The sequence below is a fragment of the Drosophila biarmipes genome, chromosome 3L (genome assembly GCF_025231255.1).
Source record: "Drosophila biarmipes strain raj3 chromosome 3L, RU_DBia_V1.1, whole genome shotgun sequence".
Classification (NCBI taxonomy): domain Eukaryota; kingdom Metazoa; phylum Arthropoda; class Insecta; order Diptera; family Drosophilidae; genus Drosophila; species Drosophila biarmipes.
The window spans coordinates 25,458,583-25,485,483 of record NC_066613.1 but is presented as its reverse complement, the minus strand read 5'-3'; the positions used below and the strand labels follow the sequence as shown (position 1 = coordinate 25,485,483).

The following is a 26,901-nucleotide window of genomic DNA, read 5'->3' as shown; positions in this document are numbered from 1 at the left end:
ATATATTTAATCCGTCAAAAATAAGAAAAGTCGTAAAGAGAGTTCACAAAATATAAAAAGGGTAATGTTTATGTTGGCAAATAAGCTGGATCAATTTTAACAGCCCCCACCATAAGCGGCTTTGGCTATAGGAATGAAATATGCTGAACTTCCAGGATGCATTATATATAGAAAAAAGCTCCTTAATTGTCGTGGCAAACACGGTGCGTGCTGCCCTGCAAAACGCCCTTCATTGGTTATTTATTCAACTTAATTATAGCTGCCCCACCCAGAGCCAACAATCCGGGGCTGATCCGTAGTTCGGAGTCCAGGCTGCCGGGGTCCCCCAGTCCCGCAGTCCCGGCTGTCCGGAGCCCGGAGGAACTGATGCATCGCTCAGCCGGACGATTAAGCCGGCAATGCGATTATCACGTACCTGTCAGTCTATTTACAGTGCGGCATGTGTAGCTTTTGTACGCATCATTGGGCCCCGCATTATTTATGTACAATTCGCCGTTCGATAGCACCGTGTACTTGCCGCCGATGTCCGTGTTCGGATACAGATGCATCCCGGTGTCCTGCACCCAGGCGGTGACTATCACGAACTCCGACATGTAGCTGGGCACCTGCGATAATAAACAGTCGAGTGGCGGGTTCGGGATTGGGTTAAGCAAATTTGATGAGCGTTGGTGGGTTCTGTGGGTTTACGGATCAGGCAAATGGGATTTGCGGGCTAAGTGAATTTTCGCGCGGTTTGCGTGTGTGGTCACTAGCCCAAAGGCAAGGCCCACAAAACGCCGCTGACACTCTGGATGATGGATGGGCATGCGAATGTGGCTGTGCACTGGGAGAAAAGAGGGGGTCGCGCTCACCTGACACTTCAGCACCGCCGTGTTGCCCGTCATCACGTACTCGTCGTGCACCTGAACCGCGTACTTCTGGTTGACGACTGTAACGAATTAAAAAGCATACTTTATGCAAATTGCTTTGGCTTTTTAGGCTAATGTGGCTGAGTGACTGAAATATTGCGCATACGCGCCGTGGCCAGCATCTGCGGCCCGTTGAGCTCAAGAACAAACCGAAGCAATTATGTTTACCACCCACACACCCACCTACCTACCTGCCGCTCGTTTTTTATTAGCCAAAGGACCTCGTATTGTCTTCTCGCTTTGTGTGACTTTTAATTTTTAATGCGGACCACCACATATACCCTAAAAAAAGGGACCCGCTTGGCTGCGACAGCCGAAATATGCGCCACATTAAGTTCAGTCGTTCTCGGCTTACCTTCCCCGACCAAGGAACAAAAAGGGGCCCCGTTGCCCTGACATGTCCAACACATTGTGACACTTTACAAAAGTGCTGCCGTTTGTCAGCCAGACGAAGGTTGTTCCGTCGGCGGAGGGGGTGGCATTGGGTTGGGCTGGGAATGGAGTGGGAGGGATAGACGGTGACAAGGCCGTTAAAAAATTGGATTTGGCAATTTGAGTTAAAGATTTTTTCGCGCTCCGTGTCCATGGCGCGAGCTCAGCGCGAAATTAAGAATGACAAGGATGCTAACAATGACAGAAGCGACGCTGGCACAGTGGTCGAGGGGATAAAAAATATGGCAAATTAAAATAATTAAATAAAATTTTTGAGTACATGGGTTTTTTTCTGTCTAAACCACTTTCTAAAAAATTATAAAAGGAAGTGGTTTTAAATAAAATATTTAGTACTAATCCTTCAATTAAGTGTACAATTAGGTAGAGTACCTCAATATATGCACCAAAGCCTAGAAAGTGCATAAAAATATACATCTCTGGGCTTAAATAATAACATTGAATGGAATAAATCCAAAAATAGATTTAAATATCTTAGCTATATTTCAAGAATATAAAAAAATGTAAAAAAATTAGTAGGTAAAGGGGTTACCTACTAGTTACGATTTAGATTTTCCCAACCCGTCGAACCACTGTGCGCCTGGCCAAATGCTTTGCATTTCAGTTAAAAGCTAAGCTGGGCTTCAGGTCCTGCTGCTGCTGGCAGTTGGCAAATTAATTAAGACGGACAAAGGCGATTGCCAACTGGCGTGCGTAAAGTGCGTTCCAGTGTTAGTGCCGGAACCCATTGGGGACCCTCCTCCGAGGGCTAATCGTAAATAGATTAGGTCGCTGCCCAACGGCACTCCATCCCCAAGCCAAGTGAAACCGAGAGCCAAACTTATCCCAACTGAAACCGCTCTCAAATGCTGCTCACGCTTGGCTTTTTCTGGTTCGGCGTTTGTTTGCCAACTTTAATATGCTAAAATTGGATAAAAGTTTAATTTGAAAAGTTGTTGTTATTGTTTGGCTTGTGCTGCTGTTGTTGTTGTTGTGGCTCTCTAACAGTGACTGAAAAAACTTTGTCACAACATTTTAATATAATTCCTCTGGCCGCCCAGTGTAGTTTAGTACAATTTTGTTTTTGTATCTTCATTATTTGTATTGCCAGACGACTCCCGAACAAACGCCCAATTTTTTGTGCACTTCCGTCTTTTTCTTTATTTTTATTTTTTTTTTGGTGTAGAGTTTTCTATTTTCAGCAATGGCAAAGTTTTTTCGCCTTTCATGTTGCATTTTGCATGAAAATTTCGCAGCTGAAGGACAGGGGCGGCCAACAATGTTGTCAGGGGGGGTTGCTAGGGGGCTGGGATGCCAGAGAAGAAAGGGGAGCCGACAGGACAGGAACAGGACAGCTGGGCAGGAAAGTAAGTATGAAAGCTAAGTTTATAGTCGCCGCACAAAGTAAGTGCAAAAAGAGAGCGGGCGACATTCGCTGCACTCGGATTTTATGCGGAAATTCATTTCCGTTTTGTTTTGTGTGTGGAAAAGTTTTTCCTTCGGATCGGTGGCTTGGCAGGCGTTTTTTCGGTGGGTGGCAAATTTATGTTTATGATGTGCGTGCCGGAAAGATGCTTTTGGTGTGCCTGTCCTCGCTGATTTGCAGTTATTGTGCGGATTTCTCCCATCGCCGGAATGTTTTCTCCTTTTTTTTGACTATTAAATTACCATTTGAGGTGGTTCTGAATGCAAATATGGTTTCCAATGGATTAAAAGCGAACTTGACAGCAATATCAGTGGATATTGTTCAACTACATATCTTTGAATTAGTTTAAAAAAATATATAAATTAAAAAAAACTGACAGCATAAATGTCGAGTATTGGTAATGTTAAATAATACTGCTCCTTTGACAGTTTACTAGATACCTATATTAACAAGAATTTTCATAGGTCACATGGCATGTGCAAATGGGACGGAAAACTTTAAAAAAATGGAACTCATGCTTCTAACCTTTTTTTTTGGTTATGCAAAACTCTCTCTGTGAACTCCGTATCCTGTTGCCGACTGCGGGGGGAATTAGAAGGGAACTCCGGTGGGGAGCATCCTCAACAATGTGCATTCAACTAATTAGAAACAAATTACGCAGGTTTCATACACAAGCAGCCAGCGGCAGTCGAGCAAACTTTCCTGGCTCAATCACAAACTTTGCACAGAATCTTGCAAGGATGTGCCAAGGACTTTTCCATACCACTGTACATGGCATACATAGTATGTAGTAGTAGAGTATAGGTATACCTATGCTTGGCCGTCTATCTGAGGGTGCTCCTGTGTGCTTTTGTTTGATGAAATGCAAAAGTGCAGGAAAAGTCAGCGCTGAAAAGTCGTGGCAGCGGCAACTTTGCGGCTCCCAGCATCATTCATCACTGTCGGCAGAACTTCTGCACCGAAAAGCAGGGGCGTGCGGTGGCGGGGGGATGTCCTGTGGCCTGACAAAACCAAATGCCAGCAATTGCGTTTAAGCTTGACTTGAATATATATGGGGGGAATTTGTCAAGGAGTTTTTGCCGCAAAGTTGCGCTAATTACGCGCACTTAGCCAAGTCCCTTCAACTTCTGTGTTCTGGGTTCTTGGTTCTTGGCCCTCGGTTCTCCAAGTTCTCCATGGTTCTGCCAGTTCCAGGAGCCCAGACCCCAAGACCCCGACATCAAACTAAGCGCTGCCAATTAAAGAAGGCGACTCGCAGCGAAATGCTCACATTAGCAACAGAATTACTGGCCAGCAGAGATCGCAGATTCTGCGAGAACTTTTGCAAATTAGGCAAAACGTTTTGCGCCAAATCTACGCGCTGTCAAATTGTTCAAGCGGAAAGCTCTCGCCACGAATATTTCGGCTTGGCTGGGGGAAAAACAATTTCTGGCGCACATAAAAACCCGGGCGGAAACAAAGGGCGGCGGGCGGAGATGTTGGAGGACCCAGGCCCGAAAAGCCAGGGAGACCGCAAATAAAATAAGCCGGCGGACATGCGGACATGGCGTATACGTAACGTTGAGTTAGCTGCTGAAAAATGGCCGCCGGACGTTGGAACTTTGCATGGACAAAGGGCTACGCATGGCCTAGTATCTGGTGCATATGTATCCACACCACACGGAGGTATATATATATGCGTGGGTACCGACTCTATCTTAGATTTTGCGGTTGCGACTTTGTGCCATTCGTTTCGCTTTGCACTGACTTCCCGTGGTCTCTACTTTCTCCCCTGCCCTCACCGTCTCTTAATTAAACGCCAGTCCAAAACTCAAGTGGACCCCTTGAGGATTAGCCTTTGGTCCCCGGCAAAGCCCTAAACCGAAAGCCATTTGTATGGCATATCTTTTATGGTCATTGCTAATTGTTGTTCCCCCCACTGGCCGCTTTCTTTGGCCTTGCTGGCCAAGTGGAAGTGCCCAATGAGCCGCAAAATCTATGCGACATGTGATGGCAATCAAAATGATTGCCTCGCCGGCCAGCGATGGCCGAGTTTCAGTTCATTAATGCAGTTTAGCGAAGAATGAGAAAGTTTTTCGGGGCATTTTCTGGCTTGGCTGGTTGAATATTGATGGTAGGATACGTACTGATGACTATGAAATACACTAGGTAATAACAAGTAAATCCAGTGCTTTTTAACTAACATTTTTAGAGTTCTTGAAATTATTTACTTGTTCTCACTTATAAGTTTTTAAAATTAGTTAAAGAAGACAAATTCTCGTAAGAATCTTATTATAATTATTTAAAAACTAGTTAAGATTTCAGGTATACATTTTTGTAATTACTTGGGTTAACTTTGACTATAACCTATGACCTTCTCTTTATCTAAATTACGTGTTCAATAGTTACTGAAAAGCTAATACGATATATTTTTTTCACTTTCCTAACTTAAATTCCATGTGCGACCCGGAGTATCCCATTAGGGTATCCACCCCGCAGTCAATTCTCACACACTGAGGCGCCAAATTAGCGCGGAGCATACCATTTTTTTCCGCTCGGCTTGGATGGCATTTGAGGATGGAAATGGTGGGTTCGGGGGATAAATGGATGAGGAGCGGGGAGGGAGGATGTGGCGCCTGGCCGACAGCATTTGCCGGCAGCAATAGTAATTAAAACTTGCGTTGCCTGCTTTTAGGCTTCAGCTGGGCGAGATTGGGATGGGGATTGGCATGGGGATTGGGATTGGGAGTCGAGGCGAGTCGAGTTGAGTTGGCCGACCCCGGGCAGCGCGAAAAACTTTCCAATTAGGCCAAAGTTTTCGACAACCACAACAACAACGACAGCGCCGAAAGCCAAACTCACTTCGTCAGCACAAATCAACTCGGCGGCTATAAATTCCCATCGTTTATTTTTTTTTGTTATTTCTCACTTGCTGGTTGTGTTTTACGTAAATTAATTAAAATTTATTTTCGACTTACCGCCGCGCACATGAACCTCCCGGCTGAGCACCGTGCCGACCAAATTGCGCAGTTTGCATCTGCCGGTTTAAAGGACAAAGGATTAACAATCAATCTGTGGTGGGGGCGGGGGAAGGGGCTTCGTGGGGGTTACGGGGAGGCGGAAACCCATTGCTGGCCTCACCTGTAGACGGTGGCGTGCACCTCGTGGCGGTACTTCTCGGCCGTGAAGGGGTAGAACATCATGCTGCCGTTGGAGAGCTGGAACACCATGTCCTGCTGCGGCGGGATGGGGGTCCATTCCACCTGGATGAAGGAAAGGCAATATAAGAGATGGGATTTTGCAAGGCACAGCAAAAATATAAAAATATAATATCGGTATTATGAAAAAAGGGAGAGCTACTGAATATTTTAATTTTGTAGTTTTGAGAACTTAAAATCGCTAGGATTTAAAAAATACTTTTAAATGTAATTTTTAGCTGTTTAAAAGTATGCAGTGAATCTATGAAACTCGTTTTTTTTGGATAAGTTCATATCTGAAATGATCTTTACATTTATGTTGCATACTTTTAAACACCTACAAATTGTTTTTAATGAACGTAAAACATTTATTTAAATGCTAAATTAACAAACGAAGTGGAGTTGTGTAAATATTTTTGTTTAATAAAATTTCGCTGAGTGTTCCGGGGAGCATTTAGCATTTGTTTGTTGGCCAGTCAATTAACTTGGAAATGAGCGGAGCCAAATGCCGCACAGCCATGCATAATTAAACAGCAATATTAAATGGCGAGGCGAAGGCAAGGAGCCAGCGCCAAGTTGGCAGGAAGGAAGTGCTCACCTCCGGCGGGGGACTGCCATCGCCGGAGCATTCTATGAGTCCGCCCGAATTGTTGGAGAACTCGACGCGATGCGGTGGCTCATGGAGAAAAATCGGTCCCTGTAGATCCAGTCCATTTACAAACTGGCTGGACTCGGCTGCAAAATGGAAAGAAGAGAAGAGAAAACCAAGTAAAATGTGAGAGATTTTCGGCGAAAATTCGGTAAATTTAAAATTTTAATTAAATGGAGGCGAGCGTGTTGGCCAAAGTTAATTTCAATTTTTGTTAGACCAGCCAACTTTTCCAGCCCACCCCCCACAATCCACCCGCAAATTAAGTAGCAAGTAGAATGCCAGCGGCTTCTGGCTTTTCCCCCAGAATTCCGCTCGAGTGGGCGTGGCGGCTAGGGGCTTGGCCTAAATTTTAATGAGGCGTCGTGAGTGCCGTTGGCCCACAACAAAGGATCTCCTGCTCCCGCTTCTGCAGAGACAATTGCCTTTTACCTGCCGGCCATTGTTGCGGTCGCCGGCCACAAAAGCCCGCCTCTAATTGCCTCACCAGGCGCTGGGCATTGCATAATTTCGTCCGAGCTTTAAAATTGCTTTTGATGCGGCTTTTATGTCCTATTTATTATTCATTCAGAGACACTGGGTCGCCCAGGATTCCAGAAAATAACCAGAAATTCGTGTGCCACGAGTTAGCTGACTGTGACACATGAATAATTTAGAGGCAGGACTTTCGCCCTCAACTTATACACTCGGAAATCGTCTTGAAATTGACGAATTAGCTGATGGAAATTCTGTATATTAAATTACTTCGCTGTATATGCAAGCTGTAGCTATATTTTCATAGAATAAAGGTTTTGTTCTTAATAGGGAAAGATGGCACATAAATCTCAATACGTCAAAAATATGAAATAAGACAATTAACTTAGTATAACAAAATGATACATTTGTTCGCATTGCATAAATGGAATATATCTCATGGAACTAATTTTTGGTGAGTATCAATTAGTTTTATTTATTTTTGTAAAATAAAAGCTTTTCAATTTAAGGTGTCTAAAAGTATGCAACAAATAATTTAGTTTTTTTAATAAAGATGGCAGTTTCTTATTAGGTGCATACTCTTATACACCATTGTGAATTGTGTAGAGCTCCCAATAGATCTTAACTCAGAATAAAACTACATTTTTTGCTTCAAGAATTTGTATTTATTTTAGTTTTAAGAATAGTACAGTTTTCAATTTAAAAACATTTCAGGGACTTGTGGTATTAGAAAGTACTTTCCCAAAGGCATAGGCTTTGTGGCGACTGTTGGTTTTCCCGGAGATCTTTCTATCACTTGCTGTCACTTCAAGAACCCCCTTTGGCAGTTGGCCCAAGTGGAGTTGCCTGGCCACAGGACTTGGCAGGGAGCGCTCCTTGTGGCACTTGCACTTGCAACAACGGCAGCCACAAAGTATGCAGCACTAAATTTGTAAGCAATTTTCAACCCCAGCAACGCCGCCGCAGCCGAGCAATAATATGAAAAATTGTTTTGTCAAAAAGGCATTAGGCGGGAGATAACAACGGCTGCCGGCCCCCAAAGTGTAGCAAAGTTTGTGCCACTTTCGTTGCGGTCTCCCCCCTTTTTCCAGAGGCGTCCTGGTTTTCCTTCGCCTGGCAACACGCTGTCAACTGCAATGCCCAAAGGAAATGCGCCGCAAAAGGATGCTGGAAAAGCAGAAAAAAAAATACGCCGACTGGGAAAAGAAAAGCAAAATGTTTGCGGAAAGTAAAAAGTGTTTGCCGCAAGTTGCAATGGTGGTTGCCACATGACGACGGGGGAGCGCATTAAATTTGCAGTTTTAGTTTTTAAGTCACTTAAGATAAAGTTTCGCCCCGGCAAAAACTTTACTTCGCCAGACACGGTCTAATGAAAATTTAATTATCCATCCGAAGAGCGGAGCTTTTCTTTTTTCTTTCGCCGTATTCTCCTCTATCAACTTAATTGCAGAATGTGTGGGCGACCGGGTGGATTGAGATTTGCAGGTAGGATTTCAATTAAAACTTTGTCTAGGCCCGGGACAAGTTGAGGCTAATTAGAGCACTTCATCGGGCGCAAAACTGTCATCGAAGTGGCACACATTTCCCAGGGGTTCCAAGTGCTGGACAATGCCAATGGCTAGTCTATATATATGGGAGGGGTGTAGCTCAGAATCAGAATCAGCCTCAGACTCAGAAACACTCGACTCCATTTGTCAGGGCCGTCAATCAAGGAAGCGGGGCTTATTAATGTAAGTGCCGCGCACATTTCCCCCGGCTAAAATCAATTAGGGGCGAGGAAACGCGCAAGCTGGAGAATGGAAAACTAAATGAAACTAGCAGTGCCAACGGCAGGCTGCATCATTATCACGGATCATTAAAAATTGCCGTGAAGCTGAGCTGGCAAAAGGAAATGGAAAATGGAAAACGGGCGAAGAGAAGCTGGAAAACAGCAGAGCATAAAGGAGGTAAGTAGGACCGCTGATAGTCGAGCAGGCAAAATGCAAATGAGCAGCAGCAGCGAAAGATTCAACTCAAACTCGACGGCGACTACTCAGTTTCAGAATGCACAGAGGAAAATAGAGGAATATTTTTCAAAGATTTATAATAGGATGAAATACTTACTAAAACTAAGTAATCCCAAAAAAAGCCTGTTCTGCCTAAGTACTTTTTATGCCTTTTCAAATGATTTTAAGTGCGCTTTCTCGTAGTGTATCCCTGCTTAATTAAGAAGAAAATCCAAGCGATTCGGAAAACAGAAATGAAACCCATGGAATGGCGATTTTAATTCACATTACGTTTCCTTCGCCGGGACAAAGCGAGCGGAAAAATCTTTTTGAAAAGTGTCTGCAAATAATAATGAAGTTGCCAGCTTCCAGTTTTCAGTTCCAAGGCGCCAGCTTCAAAGCGCACACTAAATCAGAAAAACTTTTCCCGCACGCCATTTAAATGAAAACGCAATTTCGCGACAAAGGAGAAGGAAATCGCTGAACAGCAAGAGCAGCAATATTAAAGCTGATTTGCATATGCCGTGAGAGAACGAGGACTTGTCTTCGCCGGCGCTATATCTATATCTATCTTCTTGGGGGAGGAAAAGGCAGAACGGTTTGTTCGGCGGCAGGGAAAATGGCTTGACAAATACAAATGTACATTGCCATTGTGTTCCAATTTTTACTTTCAATATACTTTTAGGACTTTAATGACGTTATTTCATTGCCAAATTATTATTAAGAAAGGGCAGTGTCTTGAAATGTACAAAAAAAACAAATATTGATTTAAAAAATCTGAATTTTATTACATTTAAATATAAGTAATATTATTTCAGTAATCTGCTCTCATTTTAGAGTTTTAAAATACTTCTTATTCATAAGAAATATTCAATTATTTTGTTTTATTTCAAAATTGTTTAACTCAGAAAAAGGATTAAATGGAGTTTTTGGATTCTACCATGCCAGAACCCGCTGTTTTAAAAAACTTCAAAACTCCCAAGAAAACGGAATTGAGAACACAGCCCGGCCGAAAGGCAAATCTTACTCAGGCAGCCATCAACTCTTTGACAAGTTGTGTCGTGGGGAAAAAAAAAAAAAAAAAAAAAAAAAAAAAAAAAAAAAAACAAAGTGCGTGCTTACGCGTTATTATTTTGTTATCTATTCTTCGTGTGCTAATAATAGCACAGATCATAAAAATTCGGACGCTGTCTAGCGCAGTGTCGGCAGTGGGACAACAACAACAACATAAGTGTAGTGCGACAAGACTGCATTTGTGCCCGCTAGGGCACCGCTGTTCCCCTCACACTGCGCGCAGCCGTACAAGAGGGGCAATAAAAGCAGTGATTGACTTACATTCGACTTTGCATAAAATCGAGAGAAATGGCAAATACCAGAGAAACAATGCTTCTGGGCGAAGCTCTGAGAAAAGCCGTCATGGACGAGGTGATTCCAGGAGAGTTAACCCTGGCAAAAAATCTGGCCACTAGCGGCAAGCTTAACTCATATGGTATAGCAGTATCAAGCAGTAATGCAGCCTGTATCACCAGTACTCTGACAACAACTCACAGTCCAATATATACCAACACTACATCATCACCCAGCATATGCAGTGGCATGTGCTCAACGCCTATGCCTCCTAAAGCATTAAGCACTTCTATAGACTTCCCCCCTCTACCGGATTCACCCAGATGGCAAAAAATCCAGAGCCAGAAGAGGAAGGGGTCATCGAACTCACCAATAAGTCAACGAAAACGTGCCGATATTAGAAATTTAGAACCCAGTGACCCTGTGTCAGCAAACAGGTTCGAAACACTATCAGTTGATGACGATGAGATGGACTGCAATAGTGTGGACGAACCATCGACTAGCGCTGCAGCAGCGGCTTACCGTTCTCACACCGCTTCTAAGGCTAAAGACAGCAATGCACATAACAAGAACGCAAACGTACAAAGTAAAACTGATTCATCTACGGTAAAATCTGCTTCTACTGGTAGTCCAAAACCACCACCAATCGTTCTTATGGACGTGACAAACGTGAACGAACTTCTTATCGCTATCGAGGAAGTTACAAATCTTGAAAATGTTGAAATCAAATCCTCTGTGGGCTCCACTCACAGAATCTACACCAAAGACGCAAACACCTACAGGGCTGTAGTACGACAACTAAGTTCCCTGAAAATTGAATTCCATTGCTATCAATTGAAAGACGAGAAACCATTCAGAGTTGTTGTGCGAGGATTACACCATTCACAGCTCCATCATAAAATCAAAGAGGAATTACTCAGACAGGGGCATAAAGTTCTATCAATATATAACCCAAAAAGCAACAAGAGCGGTGAACAGATGAACCTCTTCTTCATTAATGTAGAAAAGAATCTAAATAACAAAGATATACTCCAACTACGATCTCTATGTCGCCAACGCGTCCGTTTTGAAGTAGCCAGAAAAGCACAAGACATAGTGCAATGTCGGAGATGCCAATCGTTTGGTCATACTGCAAGATATTGCTACAGACCTTTTATCTGTGTCTCTTGCGGTGACTACCATAAATCATCAGATTGTCCCAGAAGCAAAGAAGCACCAGCAACTTGCACTCACTGTGGTGAAAATCACCCAGCTAACTTCCGTGGCTGCAAATCCTATCAAAAATTGCTCAAAATGAACGAAAATGTACAGAAAACCCCAAAAGTGAGCATAAACAATAACTCTACACCCAAACATTATGAAAATGGAGTTTCTTATGCTCAAATAGCCAGAAATGCAAATCCAATCACGGAAAAACAAAACAAACGACCAGGAAACCTAACAAATAGGCTACAGGACGCCATTCAACAGCAACATCACTACGGTGCAAAAAATCATGCGCACTTTTTCCCAGATGTGTCACAACAGCAAAATGCACAAGAATCTAAACTAGAAATGGCAGTTGCATCGCTCTCAAAAGCTATCGAGGGTCTATACGCCATGCAAGCCCAGATGCTGAAGATGCTGGTTGCAATTAACGCGCAACTTACACAATGTCCCAAATAAAAATTCTCACCTGGAACACGCGAGGTGCTGCCGGCAAAATGACGGAAATCGGCCACCTTGCGGAGAGAGAGAATATTGACATTCTCCTTCTCACTGAAACGAAGACATCCAACCTTCAACTATTTGGATATGAAGTCTACACTTCAAATCTACCTGACGGCAGCCACAGGGGTGGAGCTGCAATCCTGGTTAACAAAAAGATCAATCACTTTCCCATCGAGCCAATCGTCCATGCTAAAGTCCAAATCGTGGGTGCCAGAATCCAAACATGTATAGGACAAATATTCATCGGATCAATCTATTGCCCTCCGAACTTCAGCTGGACTCAATCAGAATTTGATGACATATTCGCTAACTTCAACTTCCCAAGATCATTTATCAGCGGAGACTGGAACGCCAAACATCCATGGTGGGGTTCTGCGATCACCTGTCACCGAGGTAACTTACTTGCCGCAAGCGCCATCTCAATTAACGCCAACATCCTGGCGACTGGAGCACCAACATACTATCCAAGCGCAGTAAATCGAAGACCATCCTGTTTAGACTTTGCAATTTATCGCAACATTCCACACGACAAGCTAAGCATCAGAGACAGCTGGGACCTTGAATCGGACCACCTATCTCTCATCACTACATTAAAAACAGAAGCCATACAATGCACTCAACGTAGACAACTTCTTAGCAAACACACAAATGTAGCTGTTTTCAAGGAAGAACTATGTAGATCGATACGCCTTAACATTGAGCTCAACTCTGCTGCTGAGATTGACGACGCTGTAGACCTCTTCACTACCAACGTGACAAATGCGGCGAGGAGTGCAAACGTGTACACTGCAAACAATCATGGCAGAGCCCTCATACGCCACTCGAATAGAATTGACCCAAACATTGCAGAGATTCTAGTCCGTAAGAGAGCACTGAGAAGACGTTATATTCGAACGCACAGTCCTGAGGATAAAGCTCAATGGCATAGATGCGCCAGAGAGCTTCACGTTGCCATGGCTGAATTGAAAAATGCGCAATTCGAACATATGCTGACCAATATGGACTATTCTAATGATTCCATTTTTAATATGTGGTCCTTTACCAAAAAAGTAAAAAGAATGCCACAGAAAGTTACGCCTCTGAAGAACAGCAATGGTAACTGGTGTCGCTCCTTAGAAGAGCAAGTACAAACATTTGCGGAACACCTTGGCGACAGATTCACTGCGTTTAATTTCGCATCCGAGGAGGATATCAACAGAATAAACGAAATACTACAGCGCCCTTTCCAGATGTCACCTCCAATAAGACATATCCGTCTGGAAGAAGTCTCAAACATGATACGTACCCTCAAAAGTCGAAAGGCGCCAGGTCATGACCTAATAAGCAACGCAGTACTTAAAATCCTTCCCAAGAGAGCACTATTACTTATCACATTGATATTCAATGCGATACTTAGAGTGCAATACTTTCCCAAAAAATGGAAGAGTGCTAGAATCAGTATGATTCTAAAGCCAGGGAAACCGGAACAGGATCCATGCTCCTACCGGCCTATCAGCCTCCTGCCCTCTTTATCGAAGGTAATGGAAAGGCTGATAGCTTCCCGACTTATAATACACCTAGAAGACAATGATACTATCCCAATGCACCAATTCGGATTCAGAGCCGGCCACAGTACGATTGAGCAATTGCACCGTGTAGTCAATCACATCCTGAAGGCCTACGACAATAAAGAATACTGCAACGGCATCTTTCTTGACATACAACAGGCATTTGATAGAGTTTGGATCCCGGGACTACTAGCCAAAGTCAAAACAGCGCTGCCAGCCAACCTGTTTGAGCTCATCAGATCGTTTCTCACAAACAGAGATTTTTGCGTCCAGTCCAGAGACGCAATCTCTGCAAATGTTGCCATTACAGCTGGCGTTCCCCAAGGAAGCGTCTTAGGACCGCTACTGTACTCCATCTTTACAGCAGACATCCCCAAGCCAAGCTATGAAGAAATGACCTACGACAACAGCAAAATGCTGCTGGCCAGCTTCGCTGACGACGTCTGCTTTCTCAGCTCCTCGAACAGTGAGACCGAGTCTTCACAAACGCTGCAAACCTACCTCAACGAATTCGAGAAATGGGCCACGGCGAACAATATCAAAATCAACGAAAGCAAATGCGTAAACGTTTGCTTTACGTTACGCCGAAAAACAACTCCGGTGGTCCACATTAATAATGTGGACATAGAGCAAGCGACTAAGGCGAAATACCTAGGCCTCACACTGGACAAACGCCTAACCTTCCGAGAACATATTGCCAGAGTCGTCAAAATGTGCAACCTAAAGCGGAACCAATTATTCTGGATGCTAAACAAGAAAAGCAAATTATCTCTAAGATGCAAGCGGCACATTTATCAACAAATCATCGCACCAACTTGGAGATATGGAATCCAAATTTGGGGAGTGGCGGCTGCGTCCCACCGAAAACGTTTCCAAACCGTCCAGAACAAAACATTAAGACAAATCACTGGCTGTGAGTGGTTCGTTAGCGGCCAAACGCTTCACAATGACCTAAACCTGAGTCTTGTTGAAGACCAAATATCGTTCTTCTCAAGCAGGTACAACGACCGTCTAACTGCCCACCGTAATCGTCTAGCCCGGAGATTACAGGGGGCTATCCCAATTCGCAGGCTCAAAAGAAGACATTTTGGGCTGCTCCTAAGAGACTAATATGAATATATTATTTACTTGAAACTAGTCGTAATTTGAGCTACTCCTATATACCAAGTTGAAAACTAATTATAATTTATAATTAAGAGATTATTTACTTAAGAAAACATTTAGGTTAAAGGCTTTAATTAGATCTGTTCCTGGATTATATTAAATAAAGATGTTAATTAAATAAAAAAAAAAAAAAAAAACTCAGGCAGCCGAAAAGTAGGCACCGTTTAATATTTAAAGTAGCACACGGCAGGGCTCAGGGAAACGGGTCGGATGAGTGATGGAGCGGAAGGAGCGGATGGAGGCGGTAGGCGGATGTTTCTGGGGATTCGGGCTGCTCCGCTCGGGGCTTTCAGGAGGTGGCCCTCAAGTGCACGCATTTTTCTGCTTAAAAGCCCCGACTAATGCGATGCCGAAGCGAGATCTCCGTCTGTCTGGGTGCGCAACAAAGCGGAATACTCCACGGATGTGTGTGGCTGTAAGTGTGGGCCAGGACTCGGAGTGCAAAGTGTATTTGCTTAGGTCAGGGCACGTAGGGCCAACCAGGGCTTCGTGCTGCCGCTACTGCCCCCGCTGCCCCCGGTCCAACTTGACTTGCTTTGACTAAACAAGCTGAAAAACAGGAAAATTGCTCAAATTGAAAGCTGGGAATGTTTTAAGCCCCTGCATACGACGAATTGTATCTGGGCACTGCAATCTCATTATCCGAACCAGCGTTTACCCTACGTTTCTGTGCTGCAGAAAAAAATAATTAAGCTGCGTTTGGGGCTTGGTGATTTTGCAAGCAACCGACCAACCAGCTTTTGTGCCCGCCACAAACACTTCCTTGTGTATGCCACTCTCGGAAAGCCAAAGCTATCAGGAAAAGATCAACCACTGTGCCCTCGACAGAGCCGTGTCCATATCTGCAGCCGCGTCCTCGTCATCTCGTCATCGTCCTTTTCCTGGCTCTTTGTATGCCATCCATGGCTAAGCTGCGGGCTGATGTTGCTGCTGGCTGGAGCCCATGTTGCTGCTGACTGTGACAGTAAAGGCCTTTCTTTGCTTACTGCTTGTTGCTGCTGTTGCTGTTGCTGCTGTTGCTGTTGCTGCTGTTGCTGTTGCTGCTTTTGCTGCTGCTGCCTCCACTGATGATGAAGCTGATTATGCTCTGCATGCTTTGGACTTAAGCCCGGTCTGCTTCTTGGACAATGTTGCCAGGTCCTCACAAAAGCCCTCCGCCTGCCTTTGGCTTTGCTTCTTCGGGCTTGTTTTTGTTTCATAAAATAGCAGTCAGCAGTCAGGAGCCAGAAGCTGCATAATCTTGGCCCTCCTGCTGCGCAGCGATGTGACGAACTGCCTTAGAGCACCCCCACACCCCCTGGAAGCCCACCCCACTGCCTTTCATGCGCTTAGCAAACGTGACATTCGAGGTCATTCACATTTCGAGGGCGTGTTGTTGAACTTGGAGCGAAGCGGGGGAAGTGCAGCTGGAAGGCTCTATAGAAACAGCCACAGGAGCGGACTTTGCGGGAAGTCAGGCATCTGGGCGGGGTACCTTAGCCAAAGCCAGGGGATTCGGGTCTGGCTTTCTTTTGGTGCGAAGTTGGAAACTGAATATTCAAAGCTGCAGATAGCTTAAAATTTGCATTATATCTCTAACCACATATCATATTGTATCATATCTTCAACAACGTACTTTTGTTTTTAAAAGTAAAAAACCAGGAAGTTCTGACGGATATAATATATTAGTTAAAACTAAAGAGAAAGTGTTGGAAATGATGTTATATTTCTGAAGAATGCCATAATTTTAAGAGAATTAAGCTAAAATATACTATTTAAGAAATCATAAAAATCCTCAATATATCATGTTTCATTTTTGTTTCGAGTGTAGGACGTAGGGAATTTTCTTTCCCCGCGTCAGTTGTGCATTTGTTCAGCTGGGGTTAGTCGCTCCCGTCCGCAGCTTTCCTTCTAGGTTTCAGTCGGGCGCAGTCTGGGTGCAGACGTATTCGGTTGCTAAATGCCGTGACACATTAGACAATGAGGATCTCTAATTATGGCTCGAAAACTGCAATTAACATTTGATCCAGCCTGTTTTGCAGGGGAAAAGGCGGGGGGAGGTTCCCCCCTTTTGTGTGTGGGTTCCTTGAAGTGTCGAGCCACGCCAGTGGCAGAAAGTTTCATAAATGCCGCCCCTGCTCCTGCTGCCTTTCCTGCGGCTGCTCCTGCGACTCATGTGACTCCTGACTCGATGTCCTGGCATGCAAAGTTTCGCTGCTGACTCCGTTTCTTTGAGCTCCACCCCATGGAAAACGCAAGCCCCACGAACGCAACACAAACAGAAACAAAAACAAAAGTGAAACGTGTGCCTTTCAATAATTCAGTTTTATGGCACAAACTCCGCAACTTCGCCCGCCTTTTGTCTACTACGCGAAAGTTGAGCGGCAGGCGCTCATTAACGACGATATATGTACACGGAATGTACATACTATATATGAACATTGTACACACATGTATGGCGCTGCGTTAATTGAAATGCTTTTCGCTTTTCAATTCCCACAGCCCCTTCAGATTCCTTGTTCCTTGGGCGTATGTTGCAAATTTAATTGCATACTTTTGCGGGCAAAATGGGGGAAACGAGGGTGCATACCATCGATATTTTAATCGATGGCAGCGATCATAATTCTCTAAATAAATTACATCCGCAAGATATTTAACACATAATTAGTCCTTAGTTTAAAGACATCTCTGAGCATTTAAAATTGCAAAAATGGATGAAATAAGGAAGAAGGAGGTGGAACAACTTCAATCTTAGTATCGATAAAAGCGATAACTACTAAAATAGTTTTTTGATAATAATCGTCTGGTTAAATTGTGAGCGTAAGATATTTGGGCTATAGGTATAGTGATGTTAAGTACACTTTTTATACAATAAATTCTAAATATTTAAGTTCGGTTGAGTTAATAAACTTTCCTATCAAATACCATAAAAATTTGATTCCAATCGAATCAATAATGTCGCTGAGAGTTTTCGTATTTCATTGGCAAACAAAAACGAAAACTCTGTCAGTACTCACCTCTCAGGACATACAGGATCAGGATGGCCTTAAAAAGGCTGTGTAAATCCATTTTTTATGAGCACTAATGCTTTCCATTACATTTTTTATGTCTGGATTTTAAATGCCGAATTTCGCTTGATTTGTTTGTTATGGCTGTCGTTTTGGTCCGCGTTCGCTCTGTTTGTTTCGGTTATTTAATTTCTTTCTCACATCTACAAATGCGTCGCTGTGATTGAGGCTGAAAATGTTAATGGTTTTCGCGAAAAACTTGGTTGTTTGCCGATGCTTTTGTTATTGTTGTTCTTTTTGTTTGTTTATTTTCCGTATTACGACCCGCGAAATCTGTGTTAAAGTAGATTATACTTTTTTAAAACATCTGCTATTAAGGAGAAAGTAAAAACAAATTATTTTAGGTTTGCTTTTATAGGTGTTTAACTTAAATATCGTACATTTTGCTAGTTTGATTTTTAAGACTTTTTCTGGCAAAAGACTTAAAGCTGCCTGCATGCGGATACTGCGGCTCTAGCCTTTGCTTTTGATTTCACTTGACGACAGTCAGTCAACTGCGATTCGCATGTCAGCGGGGATATTAATCATGTCAAGTCAACGCCACAAAGCGCACACCCAGCCAACCCAGCTGAACCACTTGGGGCAGATATGGCAGCTCCAGAAATCGGAACAACAGAGCAGCAACACACAGCAAAAAATGGATGAAACTCATAAATGTGTCAAAAATTGCTTTCTTTGTGTTTGATACACTTTGATATATCTTTTCCTGAAGCTTAAAATATTACTTTACTACACTAACAGCACAAAACTAGTAGGTTCTTAAAGCTTATTTTTCTAATAGCACAAAGTTTGAGTTTATACGATTTTTGAATAAACTAAAAATAAATTGCAACCAAACTTAAAGGGGATGTCATAAAATACATGTTTTTAATATTTTCCCTCGTGCAGAATGACAGTTTTGTAACCCGGAAAACGGGTAGTGTTGCTGCGGCTCCGTGAAGTTCTCCCCCTTTTCCGGGTTTCGGCTTTTGCGCCCCTTTGAGCGCATTTTTATGCGACAAGATGAAGGCGAAAAAATTATGCATCAGCGCGAAATTGGAGCGCCATAAGTTGCCACTGAAGTGCTGACATCCTCATCTGAAGTTGAGGCTGCAGCCGAGTATCTGGGGGCGAGTGCGACTACGAGTATCTCGTGGATGCGAAATATGACGAAAATATGCTAAAACACGCGTGTGCGTGGGAGTCCTCCCCGGCAAATCCCTCCGCTCAAAAAGCATTCTATTGCCTGGCTGGCATTACATTAACTTAGCCCCTGGCCAGCCAGGACGGGATCTTACAGACGAGTCCCCAAGGTAAACTTCTGGACATTGTAAAAACGGAAAAAGGGAGCTATACGGAAAAAATGCGGCACGAACCAAACGATATTTGCCGAAACTTGAAACTATGCAAAAGGGACAGGAACAGGAACAGGACAAGAAGATACCAAGAAGATAAAAAGAAACGTATAAAACTGTCAATAACGATAAAGCACAGAGGCGCACAGGGAGGGGTTTTTCGGGGAGATTGGGGGGAATGGGACAACAAAATGCCGCTTAAGCAACATGGAAATTATGCCCAGTGCGAATATCATCGGCAAACTGCTGTAACAGACAATGGCTGTGGGGCAGTTGGAATGGGGGAAAATGGTTGGAAAAGTCGGGGGTACTGGGGAAATGCTGCTGAAAATGCTTCGTTTATTTCCTTCGTTACTTGTTGGATTTTTCTTTCTTTTCTTCCCTTCTGCTCCATCTCTCTTCTGGGTGTGTAAAAAATCATGACTTGGCAATTATGCGGCAAATGTGCGCACTGGGCAGGCCAACAACACTGGCAAACAAAAGAGCGCTGCGATACAGACTCACTGGCACACACGGCGTATAATGGATGGCGGAGGGCGAACAGACATAAATATTACGCATACGCCGCATTGCACTGCCAACGTTTGCTAAATTGCTGGCAATTAGTTTAAAGTGCGACAGCAGAAAATCAAAATTGCTAGCCTAGCAGCTTTGCCGACAAGAAGTGCATGCCGCGTTTCCCATAGCTACATTACCAGGAAATCTGATTTTAAAACCTCTTAAAAATGAACTAAGATGTAAGTTAAAAAAAGGAATAATATGTTCAGACTTTACATGCATTTCGAAAAATGTTTTTAATTAATCGTAAATAAGTCACCGCGTATTATCTCGCTTAAATCACGACATTGGTAGTTTCCCGCTCGGAAATGAAATAAAATTGCATACTTAAAATTCCTCGAAAGACTAGACATCAAATTAAACATTTAAATGGGCTCGGATGGTTGAGCAAACTTTGTCTGCGACCCAATCAAAAGGGGCATGATTGCATCAAAGTGGGAATACGCCTTTGAGCCGCCTTTGTAAGCGGCTTCCGCTCCTCCAATTTCATCGCCATCCCTTTGAATTTGAACTGCTTCCCGGGTTTCTAGGCGTCTTTGCCAACGGCTTAAACACTTGAAGTCAGCTTCGATTTATTTATATTACACTTAACGTTGTCTGCTCGATCCTGGGCCCCCTGTCTGTGACAATTTGTGCCGGGGAAATGCATTAAAGGCTGCCCGTCCTCCGTAAACCATCTTCTCATGTGCTGATGTGGATGGGGAAGGGGATCAGGATGGGTGAGAGGATTGTGAGGTCAGGACAAGTGCAATTTATAGACTTCAATGCTTGGCCGGCTACGGACTTTTCTCGTCTGGTCCGCCGCCGTATGGCAGCCATCGTCTGCCAAATACGTGATTTATTTTAATAGATAATCATTATGCCATCGATTTCTATCGAGTCTGGAGTCTGTTTCGCTTGTTGCATGCCCCCATCCCCGTTCTAAGTCCCCCTTTCCATCCGAGCTCACCCGGCTTTATTCCCTTGTACGTGCTACGTGCGTCAATAAATCAAAATCAAATGGCTTTCAGCTTATTGTTTTGCGTGGGTAAATAGAAAACATGTGCGACCTGCAGAAGTCACGTGTAAACAGCGAAGGGAATGAAGTATGGGGCTATCGACTTTAAGTAGGTTGCACTTAGATGAACTAATTTTTCGTTGTTTTTGGGGGATTTTAAAAACAAGCCTTGTTTCTTACTACTTAAGGAACATAAACTAAAATGTTGTAAAGTAACTATAGATAATTATTTTCTGGCTTCATTAATGGAACTTAATATATGAGTGAAAAGTTATAGCAAATATTATTATAAATGTTCTTTTTTTTAAGAATGCTCCTAAAAACTTTTTCAAAACGGATTAAGTGTTTTGAAACCACCAAACTATGCTCGAAATCATGTAACATTTTTCGTTGCCTACATTTAGGCACTTTTCAAAATTCTGTTATCCTTTTAAATCTGCACAGTTCCCAAGCCAGCACTTGTTTACTAGACCACGACTTACTTTAACCCCTTCAGAGGAGCTGCCACAGCCGGTCATAGTTCACGGTTCATTCACATGGCAGATCCGCTCCTCTCCGCAGCCGTATTTAAATTGTGCCATTATGCACTCGAGGGCCGGGCTTCCACCCCCCGTGCACCCCCTTGGACCCCTTCGCTAATGACTTTTTACGGCGTCTCTGGCGGCTGCTGGCAGAGGCGGAGGAGCAAAAAATCAATAGAATGCAAAGGGCCGCTGCATGGGAATCTCGGCTGGCAAAACAAAAGGGGCAGAGGCTTTGGGGCTTTGGTATAGGGGCTACACGGGATAGATTCCATGGCACAGAGCCCATAGGATTGCGGGGACACTGGTCACTGGACAGAGGACTGGAATTGTAATGGCCAAGCGGCTGTCGTCTGTTGCATTGTAACACTGGCCGACCGGCTGGCCACAAACAAACAAGCCAGCAGACACACAAAAAGCAGAGGAGTGGATATGGAAATAGCAATAGAAACGAAACTAGGAAAAAAGGAGGAAAATCAATAAGGCAGAGGCATGAAGCGACAAACAAACAAACAAACAAACAGTGAAAAACCAGCGAAACACTGGGAAAGAGCGAGCGAGCCTGAAAATGCATAACAAGCTGTGAAATGAAAAGCCAGCAACAAAATTGTGCAAGAAATTATATGCATATATAGTACATAGAAGGCACGGGCGGCGCGCAAAGTGGGCGGGCCTCTTGCACTGAAGTGCACATAAAAATCATTTAAAAACAGCAGCCAAGCAGACGGAAAGAAGGCTCTTTCCCAGCTTTCCCCGGCTTTCACCGCTTTGCCAGCTGGGCCCAAGGTAAGTCCACGTTGCCGTGATTCGAGGGGGAGAAAAATTGAGTTCAGCTAGGGGGAAAGGGGGCTGTACTATACACAAAATGGGTCTAAAGTCATAAACTTTTTCCACATAGCAGCTGATGCCAACACGTTTCGGTTACTGGCAGCTCTTGTTTTTGTTTTTGCCTTCCTGGTTGCTCAGTGATTTTTCCTGGGCCCGTTACTATGGCCCTTTGTTTCCTCCTGGCTAACGAGCCGAATATTGGGTTAAGTAAAATATGTACCAAATGGAAGGAAAACAGGGAAAACCCAGCACGAGTACCTCTGGCCAGAGAGTGTATTTTTGGAAACCGAAATATAATGATGAGGCCTGGGAAATGCAAATGTGAGCAGAAATAAGTCAGAAGTGAAACGCAAGTGGGAGAAGTTTGGGCATTTTTAATTATTTTTATCTCACTGCCATGGGGTTCTGCTCCTTCTAGCTGCCAATCAAATCAACTTCGACCTTTTCGGGGGCCCCTCGAGCTTGCGTGTCTCAGCGGAACTCTGGAGAAGACTGCTACTACCACATCAATCACGAGCAGTCAGTCGAGCCGCAGCAATAATTTTGAAATGCCAGAGCCAGAAGCCCGCGCTTAAAATGTCACACGCCAATCAAAAGCATGCTTGCCTGCATAAATAAGCATAAAGCGGGAATAAATAAAACATATGGAGGGAAACAAAATATCATATCTCAACTTTTTGGCAACTTTGGCACTTTTTTTCTCGTCGTAGAGGGTGGGGAAAGTGATTTCTTAATTTGTTACAGAAAAAACTTTAAGCCCAAGCCAAAGAAAACCCCTTTTGGTTGAGTTCCCCCACATTTTCTGTGGGTTAAAGTGGAGATGCAGGAAGGAAAGTTTGGCCGGAAAAAGAAAATCGTACGTGACTTTTGTGGAAAATGATGGATCAGGGTGCGAGGCTGGGTGGGTGTGTAAAAGTGAAACTTGTGCCGCCTTCTAATTAATGTCGGTAGCAGTGGCAGGGCGGACAGGAACTTGTTTGCCCCATCGGGTTCATATTTTGCTGCTTTATAGCCAGATTGCGCATACGCAGCGTGGGTGGCAATTCAAAAATTGCGTATACGCACTGCGGGCAGCTGTTGCAGTTTGCTTTCGGCCACCCAAAAATACATAACTCTCTCTCGGAGAGAAAGAGAGTGCCGAAAATTGAAATAAGCCCAAGCTGGAAGCCGGCAACTACTATTACTACAACTACTACGCACGGGCGTGCGAGTGTGAGTGCGGTGGTCACTTCCGCTGCGAAACGCATGAAATACGAGCCGCTTTTACTACTACACATCAGCCGCAGCGGCTGCAGCATACACCATGCAGCATGCGGCATGCGACATGTGTGTATGCGGCAATCGATAAATTTTGTGTGTGCAGCGCTGAAAACAACAAAGGCACAGCCACTGCACTATAAGCCAGATATGCCAGATACGAGTATATGCATCTATATACGTACACACATCTACCTACGGCGAGTGAGTATCCGCATGAGTATATGCCGGCACAGACAGATTTATAGTTTGTCATGGCGGCAGCGGCCAAAATAGTTGCAGCTTCTCTCCCGCTCACGAGGCGGCCTGCAGTTTTCGTTCATAAAATCAATAGGCCCCCCTTTTCGCTCACTGCATTAGCCGGCCGGTCTTGGCCTCACATAGGTACTACTCATTGTATATGGAGAGGAAGTACATACTATATACAAAGAGGAATGCACGCAGCACTGCTAATTGCTTGCATGCGGAACGTAACGTATCGTAAGGTAAGGAAAGCAGAGCAAGGATCCAGCTGCCAGCTTCTCCGGCACAAAAGATATATAAATAAATGCCATTTGCCCTCAACACAATACGGGGAAAATGTCAAACAATTAAGCGGCAATTTGCAGAAAGCTCGAGAGTGCCAGCAGCAGCGAGTCAGAAGGCCAGAGGACCTGAAAGGGGGTCGCCAGCTACGTGAAAGCGTTGCTAAACGTGTCTTCAGCTTGTCAAAGGGGGTGGAACGGAAGCAGGAGCCGGGAGAAAGGCGCAGGGAGCAAGGAAGCTGGGCACTCCAGGCAGCCGGGGCAGTCGGGAAACAGGATTGCATTATGCCTTATTGATGAGCCGGGTGGAGAAGTTGGAAGGCCCAGAGAACCGGGGATTCAAGAGTTCAGCTATTTAAAGGAACCTTGAAGACATCGTTTCACTTTCTCACGAAATCATACTTAAGTGGGTTTCCATTAAGGGAGTAATGCAACCTTTAGTTGAAAACAGCACTAAATGTGTATATAACCTTTTACAGATTTAAATAACAACACTTCATTTCAAAATATTTATTCCTTTTCACCTGGTTTTTATGATGTTTTAACCCAAAACAAATAAAGGAAATGGCAAACATATGATTACCTTATCTTGAACTTAAATTGTGTATGCATTACAAATATTTTAAAATCATCAAAACTAAAAAAAAATTTCATAAATAATGAAGATTTATTTTCCTACATATTACGATAAAACAAATGGAAAAGGCTAAGAATTCCATATTAGTTTAACAACACTCAATCTTCCAGAGTTATAAGGCCACTGACATTTCTGCCTGAAACTATGCAAACACTAAAAATCACCACTGCTGCACCCAATTTCCTCTCCGAATTAAACTGTCCCAAATAAACCCATTCAATTCCCTGATAAAACACACTTATCTGCCCGTCAAGCCATCAGCAGCTAAGCAAATTTGCATGCAATTTTCTCTCATGAGGGGAAGCACTTTTCCACTCGAAAAAATAGAGCTAGAAACAAGGTTATTGCATTTGTTGTTGCTTGCTGTCTTGCTTTTTGTTTTGCCTTTCAATTTAAGCACGTTGTTGCAATTCAATTTATTTTCAATTTGCGCGCATGCAAGGCGAAAAGAGGTGGAAAATTGGGTGTGTGGAACAATCTGGAGGGTTAACGACAACACCTTTCATTAGACACAAGATTATCAGGCGCGATTTTTACTTGTTTCGGAGACTTGGCGGATTTTTCGTTGTCTTAAAGGCCGGCACACGTTGCACTCACAAACACGAATACACTTTCCGCCGGCACTGTATATATGTGGTGGGCATGTATATATGGCACGCACGTTTGCCGCTTCTCTTGTTGCTGTTGCAACGCAGAAATGCGAATTGCGAGTTGCACTTGCGACACTGCCGACGACAACAACTGCGACGGCGCGCTCTTCGGAGTTTTTTCTATTTTTTTCTGGTCTTTCCTCTGATAACAGGTCTCTCTGTCTCTCGCTCACACCTAGCCCTATCTCGCTTGCTCCAGCCCTATCTCGCCTGCCAGGGAAATCGAGGAGCAGACAACAACCGCACGCGAGCAACGTCGAACAGCAACTGAGTCCTGATTGCGCTGTCCCGCAGGATTTTTGTGCAGATGCAGGTTGCCATAGTGGCCACCTCCACCGCCACCTCCGCCTCCCAATCACCGTGTTCCTCCACCCGCCAGTGGATGCTGGAGCACTGCGCAGAATCCCCATCCGAATCGGCATCAACAGGAGCGTAGTAAAGCGTAGTAATTTGGATTCCATTTGGCTTTCATTCACAGCGAGAGTCTCGATTTCTTTGATCACTGCGTCTAAAGAGGGTTGTGCTTGCTGAGAGCCAGGATATGTTTTTAAATCATTATAACCAATCAAAACGATAGCCAATTTATTAATTTTCCACACTTTGAACAAAATTATTTACACGCAATTAATAAATAAATATTTATTTATATTTTTAATTTATATATAACAATAAAGAAACTGGTACTTTTTGGAAAATTTAGAACACTTTAAACCATTTTTTTCAAAGTTAGATTTAAGATGTATGGCAGCACTGTACTTAGTAAATACAACAATTTTGACCCTCTTGTAATTGAAATATTTGAACATAGAACAATAGAGAATTCATCCACAAACTCAAAGAGGTATCCCACATCAAAATCGGGAAATTTTAACTCAAGTTATGGAATCTAGAAGTGCAGTTTTGGGTTCCCATTCTGGAAGCCATTGGAAGTACGGAATAATCTGACATGTGAATGGGCTAAAATTTTGACCCTCTTGTAATTGATATATTTGAATGTAGAACAATAGAGAATTCATCCACAAACTCATAGAGGTATCCCACATCAAAATCGGAATCCAGTAACTCGAGTTGTGGAATCTGGAAGTGCATTTTTGGGTTCCCATTCTGGAAGCCATTGGAAGTACGGAATAATCTGACATGTGAATGGGCTAAAATTTTGACCCTCTTATAATTGAAATATTTAAGTATTGAATAATAGAGAATTCAACCACAAACTCATAGAGGTATCCCACATCAAAATCGAGTCCCAATAACTCAAGTTATGGAATCTAGAAGTGCAGTTTTGGGTTCCCATTATGGAAGCCATTGGAAGTACGGAATAATCTGACATGTGAATGGGCTAAAATTTTGACCCTCTTGTAATTGAAATATTTGAATGTAGAACAATAGAAAATTCATCCACAAACTCATAGAGGTATCCCACATCAAAATCGGATCCCAGTTACTCAAGTTATTGAATCTAGAAGTGCAGTTTTGGGTTCCCATTCTGGAAGCCATTGGAAGCACGTATTAATCTGACATGTGAATGGGCTAAAATTTTGACCCTCTTATAATTGAAATATTTAAGTATTGAATAATAGAGAATTCAACCACAAACTCATAGAGGTATCCCACATCAAAATCGAGTCCCAATAACTCAAGTTATGGAATCTAGAAGTGCAGTTTTGGGTTCCCATTATGGAAGCCATTGGAAATACGGATTAATCTGACATGTGAATGGGCTAAAATTTTGA

The 26,901-nt window shown here is 43.5% G+C and overlaps 1 protein-coding gene across 8 annotated transcripts in view; it reads right to left on the bottom strand.

Annotated features, from left to right (window-relative positions):
- The window catches only part of LOC108034738 (cell adhesion molecule Dscam2), a 48,302-nt gene extending 22,892 nt beyond the window's left edge, over nt 1-25,410 (bottom strand). For 3 of the 8 annotated variants that reach the window (XM_017109679.3, XM_017109680.3, XM_017109681.3), the window contains exons 1-7: nt 25,018-25,410; nt 17,812-18,135; nt 6,538-6,674; nt 5,884-6,005; nt 5,721-5,779; nt 852-928; nt 416-605 (exon numbers count right to left, since the gene is read on the bottom strand). In XM_017109679.3, the coding sequence (XP_016965168.1) occupies nt 416-605; nt 852-928; nt 5,721-5,779; nt 5,884-6,005; nt 6,538-6,674; nt 17,812-17,863 (637 nt within the window). In that variant the 5' untranslated portion in view covers nt 17,864-18,135; nt 25,018-25,410. Of the gene's footprint in view, nt 1-415; nt 606-851; nt 929-5,720; nt 5,780-5,883; nt 6,006-6,537; nt 6,675-17,811; nt 18,173-25,017 lie in introns of all 8 variants that reach the window. The other 5 variants (XM_050886670.1, XM_050886668.1, XM_050886669.1 and 2 more) reach the window with 5 other exon arrangements.
- Between the last annotated feature and the right edge of the window lie 1,491 nt (nt 25,411-26,901).